The sequence below is a fragment of the Protomyctophum bolini genome, assembly GCF_963924005.1.
Source record: "Protomyctophum bolini genome assembly, chromosome: 21".
Taxonomy (NCBI): domain Eukaryota; kingdom Metazoa; phylum Chordata; class Actinopteri; order Myctophiformes; family Myctophidae; genus Protomyctophum; species Protomyctophum bolini.
In genome coordinates, this window is record NC_137882.1 from 15,270,411 (window position 1) to 15,276,619 (window position 6,209).

General features: G+C 45.3%; 1 protein-coding gene across 1 annotated transcript; it reads left to right on the plus strand.

Moving 5' to 3' along the window:
- Nucleotides 1-3,378: 3,378 nt before the first annotated feature.
- On the plus strand, nt 3,379-5,783 carry LOC308336310 (transcription factor Sox-17-alpha-A-like). The gene is made up of 2 exons (XM_080793652.1): nt 3,379-3,952; nt 4,459-5,783. Exons 1-2 carry the CDS (start codon nt 3,616-3,618, stop codon nt 5,376-5,378), a joined length of 1,257 nt encoding a protein of 418 aa, XP_080649778.1. The 5' UTR covers nt 3,379-3,615; the 3' UTR covers nt 5,379-5,783.
- Nucleotides 5,784-6,209: the final 426 nt, after the last annotated feature.

Sequence of the window (6,209 nt, forward strand, 5' to 3'; positions counted from 1 at the left end):
ACTCTCTTCTCATTGTTCTGGAGGCGTTAATCTGTCAAGGATCTGCTGGGAATCACTTGGGAATCTCCTTGGCCATGTTGCACTAGGACAATTTTTGTTTTTTAAACAGACACACGCACGCACGCATGCACGCGCGCGCACGCACGCACACACACACACACACACACACACACACACACACACACACACACACACACACACACACACACACACACACACACACACACACACACACACACACACACACACACACACACACACACACACACACACACACAAAACAATCAAACAAACAAAAAACACACTAGACAGATTTGAGTTATGACATAATTCAGTATATGTCAGCATTTTGTGTGGGCTCTCTTAGATGTTCCTTCGGAAAGCTCTATTTTCTACTACATTCTTTATGCATTTAAGAAGTCTGGATGTACAGATGAATCATGTTCAACAATGTACAGTACCATCCAGTGGTGAAGTACTGCTCAAGTATTGTACTTAAGTACAATTTTGTCACATATGGTTTTTTATACTTTATATTTCCTTTTCCAATCCACTGCATCTCAGAGGCAAACAATAAACATTGTGCTGTTTGTTCCGCAACAATTTGAGTACATGCTTGTACAGAACATTGATTTATTGCTATACAGTAGATGGTATCATCTACTGTATCAGTAAAGCCATGACTTTACCAAAACACGACTATATTTAGTTTACGCATCAGCAAATTGAATCATTTGCAGATTTCTTTTAATTGATTCATCAGGTTGTCATGTAACATATTTTCTCAATCAGTGAGTGTGCATCAACTCTGCAAAAACGATGAAGCTTGTTGCCATGCAACATTCTAATCCCCTACAGCACCGTGCTAAACCAATAACTCTATTGGCTGCTACTGATATCGCTCAAGGTTCAAGGGGATGTATTGTCACACTACACCGCAGCAGGTAGCGACATTGCCGAATGTGACATTTGTGTACTCCAAGCTTACTTCAACAGTGTACAAAATAATATAAATAACAAAGAAAAACAAGCATGTCAGAATAAAATGATCAAAATGAGAAAACTGCGGCATAACGATACGTATAGGCCTATAACTGTTTCTTGCTGAGCTTTGCTATTTAGAGACGAGCGAATGTATCCGCTCCGGCTCTCTCGCCCTCATTCTCCGTGTGTTTGATTAAAACAAATCCTTGAATCCAAGATAAATCTTAAATATGACTTAAAGTTATGCTCAACACAAGGATGTTTGGAAACTTTTCACCACCAGTTGTGGTGACCTCTGTGGTTTGTGCGCCGCCAGGGGTGAAGCAACAATAAAACGGAAGTGAAAAGTAAAATAATCAACGTCTCTTTCCTGAGAGTAGCCTACATCCACGGTTCAGTCAATTCTCTCAGACCGATTCCTCTTTTATATCTAAAGGATATGATATGTTAGGTTGAATGAGTTTTGATTATAACAAAATGTGCAATGTACCAGAAAACCGATAATGTAATGCACTAATGCTGTTCATGACACTCACGTCCAAATGATTCCTTTCCCTGCTGGTCTCATGCATTTGCATGTTTTCCCCTCAGTATGAAGGTGCCTTTCAAAGTCCTTGATGTGTATTGTGTCCTTACAAAATACAAAATTCCAAAACATTTAAGCACTTGGTAATGGTATATGACCTGGTAATGGCAATTGTATATTCATAATGACTATATTGAATGATCAGTGGCAGTGGTAACAAAATCAATGACTGGGCCACGAAGAAGAAAATAAATCCACCGTGAAGTGAGCAGGGAGGTGCAGCCACATGGGAGAGTCATGTCTTTCATCCCTTCACTTTCGCTGGCCTGACCTTCCTACCCTACAACAGTGAACCAGCACATTGTCTTAACTGGGGGCTAATTGAGACCTGTCCGTGTTTATCATTTTTATTACTTTTATCCGTGAAGACAGAAGTACGGTTGACTTCCTTCTCAGGTCGATCATGTTATTAGGGTCAACCTCGCTCCCATCTCGTCAGTGCATTGTTTTCGGTGGTGTAATGACCATTCCCAAACTGATAAGATTTGTCTATTTTGGGGGCATTTCTTTTCTCTCTCTCTCTCGCTCAGAGCGATTTGTCCTTTTGATTCATGAGTGCGAGCCTGAAATAACTCAGTTATTTTCACATGTTTGACTCTCACACACACACACACACACACACACACACACACACACACACACACGCACGGGCCGTGGCCCAGGGGCCCTTGGCTCTCAGGGGCCCTTCTGGGAAACTGAACCGCGTGGTACTGGGTTTGAGGGCCTGCATTGACCGTTGATTGTGATAAATTTAGGTAAAAAATATGATAAAAAATGTAAAAACCCCAATGCACATCGTGCGTTGTGAGCTTGTAGATCAGCTATTTAGAAAAGATTTGTATACATTTCTATACTTTTGAAAACTTGTGAAATTGGACATTCTACATAATGAGTTATGCGTATACTTATACTTTTGATACTTTAAGTAGCCTATATTGATACCAAAACCTTTATAGGCCTACTTTTGGTCAAGTACATTTTGAATTTCGGACTTTTAATTGTAATAGACTATTTCTACATTGCAGTATTGATAGGCCTACTTTTATTTTGATGTGTCAAAAATCAAAAGTCCGATAGAGGCAGCCGCGCAATAATCACATTTCACAACACTGGCCTCACGTCTGAGAGGTTGGCATCAGTGTTTATCTAACCCGATCTTGACTTAATTGTTTATTGTATTCAGTATCACAATGTGCATGGCAAATCCTCAATTAGTGCCTTTTGATGAACGGCGTTTCATTAAACTCACAGTCAATGGTATCGAAAACCATCATGCGTAATGATGCCTTTGTTTCCGTGCGTAAACCTGTTAATCCACATTTTAACACCGTTAACTGCCCTGCCGTGCCCAATACACAGACATCACAGTGCAATGTGTGTATTGTCTCTGATCGGCAGCGCAGCGTGACTCTAATAGCAGTGAGAAAGAACAGTTTCAGTCGAACTATGGCTGATCAAACAATTAGCCTAAACGACCTGCATGTTAATTACAAATGCAACGTTATCTTTCTACAACTACTCAACTAGCCTGCTCAAGGCAGCACATTATTACTTGATTTGCCACTAATTAGCCAACAGTCTGAGAATTATAGTTTTAGGTTTTGGCATACACTGCATGTGAAATCCCCATGTATCCTCGGACAGTCTCACTCCAAACAAGGGTCGAAGGAGGCGGGGTAGAGTGGTTACTCTCAACTTTTTTGCACCTTTGTGGTATTGGGTCACTCCCACCTTTGTTGTGATTGGTTGCCTTTGCGTTTATAGCGCATCAACCTTTGGAGATATTCGGTCAGTAGAGTAGACGATTCAATCCTGCAGGGTAGGCTACAGCACTCCGGCTATTAATGAAAGTGACTACTTTGCTTTTCCATTTTACTCTGAAGAAAACTTGAAACGTCTGAAGAAGTTGACTCAAGGACTTGTATTATTTTTTTAGGGTTAGTTGTGGGTAGTTTATAGTTCTTTGCGTCTCTCTCTCTTTCTCTTTCTGTGTGTGAGTGAAACCAGTAGCGTTGGTTCTCATATTCCCTCAGCTGGACAGAGAGATGAGCAGTCCCGATGCGGGGTACGCCAGCGACGATCCGACCCAGGCAAGGTGTGCGACGACGATGTCAGTCATGATGCCTGGTATGGGACACTGCCACCAGTGGGCAGACCCCCTGAGTCCCCTCGGGGGTGACTCCTCCAAGGTGAAGAACGAGCCGCCCTGCAGTGCGTCCGGCTCCGGCGGCGCCGGCAACCAGAACCGGCCGGGGAATAATAAGAGCGAGCCGCGGATCCGACGGCCAATGAACGCGTTCATGGTGTGGGCGAAGGATGAGCGCAAGCGACTGGCCCAGCAGAACCCAGACCTGCACAACGCGGAGCTGAGCAAAATGTTGGGTAAGGATTTCAGACTTTTTCCCCACCCAGTGGCATTTATTAATTTAATTATCATACTAGTGTAGGCTACTTTATTGTTATTATTATAGCATACGTCCACCGTGCTATCCCTCCTTTTAGACAGTTACAAACATATAGTGAAGAGTGGTCATAAAGTTATTTGTTGCGGTTGCACCTTATTGTTATTAGTTTTATATTACATTTTTACAGTTTTATATTTGACAAAGACTTGCTACTGTTTCTAATTATAATGAACATAACAGTGGGTGAAAATGTCCCAGTAAGGCCCTCCCAATGCAGTGACAATTAGTTGATGCATGTCACTCTACTCTATAAAGGTTATTATTAATATTGGCCAAAGCTTATCTAGAGATGTTATTTTGGAAATCGCAGACCCCCCTAAAATGGAGATGAGCTATTTTTGACCACATCATCACGCGACCCGACATGCGTATCATGACGTTGTATGTATCGCTGATGCACTCTGCTCTCGTTTCTGTGTGCAGGAAAGTCATGGAAGGCCCTTCCTGTGACCGAGAAGCGGCCCTTCGTGGAGGAGGCCGAGCGCCTGCGCGTCCAGCACATGCAGGACCACCCCAACTACAAGTACCGACCGCGGCGCCGGAAGCAGGTGAAGAGGATTAAGCGGCTGGACTCGGGCTTCCTGGTGTCCGACCACCACCACCACCACCCGGCCTCCTCCGGCGCCATGCCCATGGAGAGCCTCGCGCTGGGCTACCACCACCACCACGAGCACGGCGGCTTCCAGCAGCTCGGCCACTACCGCGACGCCGGCGCCTCCTCCTACGAGCCCTACAGCCTGCCCACGCCCGACACCTCCCCGCTGGACGCCGTGGACGCCGACTCCATGTTCTTCCCACCGCACCCCCAGGAGGACTGTCACATGGTGCCCGCGTACGCGTACCACTCCCAGGCGTCCGACTACGCGCCCCAGGACCACCCCCACCACTCCAACCACCTCCTGCACAGACACCTGACCTCGGCCCCTCCCGAGCAGACGGTTTCCCAGTCCGCCCCGTCCTACATGGGATGCCCCAACCCTCTGGCTATGTACTACAGCCAGCACTGCAGTCCCGGCGGCGGCGGGCCCCCTAAGCGGCACGCGGGTGGCCATGGTGGCAGCGGCGGGGCCGGACAGCTCTCCCCTCCCCCGGACTCTCTCGGCCACTCGTCGGACGGCGTGGAGCAACAGATGCACCACCACACGGACCTGCTGGGCGAGGTGGACCGCAGCGAGTTCGAGCAGTACTTGAGCTCGTCGTCCTCCTCAGGGAGAGGAGCGGACATGGCGGGCATGTCCTACGGGGCTCACGAGGCTAGCATGCAGGGGTCGGAGAGCCTCATATCGTCTGTGCTGTCCGACGCCAGCACAGCTGTGTACTACTGTAATTACAACAACTCATAGCCTGTAGCCTCCCTCGCTACCGTCCGGCCGCGGCCATGAGGACACAAGGCCTGACCTCAAAATACTTTTGTCTCTAATTCTGAAATTGTTTTTTTTTTCTTTCTTTCTTTCATTAATTCAGTCACAACTGAACCAGAAATCCCACGAGATATTAAACTGTTGATTGACATGCACACGAATGTGCACACACACACATACACACACACACACACACACACACACACACAATATTGAGGTGCTGTAGAATATACCCGACACTGGATTTTAACTGCCCCTTTTCTCTATGCAGGAATATGAATACATTTTGTGGTAATAAACTATTGTACAGTCAGTATTTTAAATAGTATGTATATACTGCAGGAGGTGTTTTATACTTTTTGCACTTTTTTTGAGAAATAAAATGAAAAATATAGCCACATTCCTTCTTGATTTCGTTATTACATTTTGGTTGTTTCATTGGGTTTTTTTTGTATACATTTATGATAGAACTTGATAAAACGTTACATATTCAGAGTAGCTTATCCAGGCAGTGTGTCAAATTTAACATGAATTTGCCTTATATGAAGAAAGTAGCCATCAAGTCAAGGTTTTTAACATAGGTTCTTTTAAATTTAATACGGATAAAGCCTACATTTTGTCTACACATTTTTCCTCATGGGTGGTGTTTATTTATTGCCATTGACTCAGCGAGCATATATTATTATATTTTGGTTTATTGGTCCCTCCTCCACGCGGGGAGGCCCGGTGAGCTCATGGCGCTGACGACGGGTGTTTTCACCTGGAAGCAGAGCGAGCGTTCTACAGTGGAGGTCCGTGACCTCCACTTCCTGA

What these genes read in the sequence shown, in the direction of transcription:
- LOC308336310 (XM_080793652.1), top strand. Translation starts at nt 3,616, where the DNA reads ATGAGCAGTCCCGATGCGGGGTACGCCAGCGACGATCCGACCCAGGCA. An exon ending in GGAGCTGAGCAAAATGTTGG is followed by an intron (nt 3,953 to 4,458) that starts GTAAGGATTTCA and finishes TTCTGTGTGCAG; the next exon opens with GAAAGTCATGGAAGGCCCTT.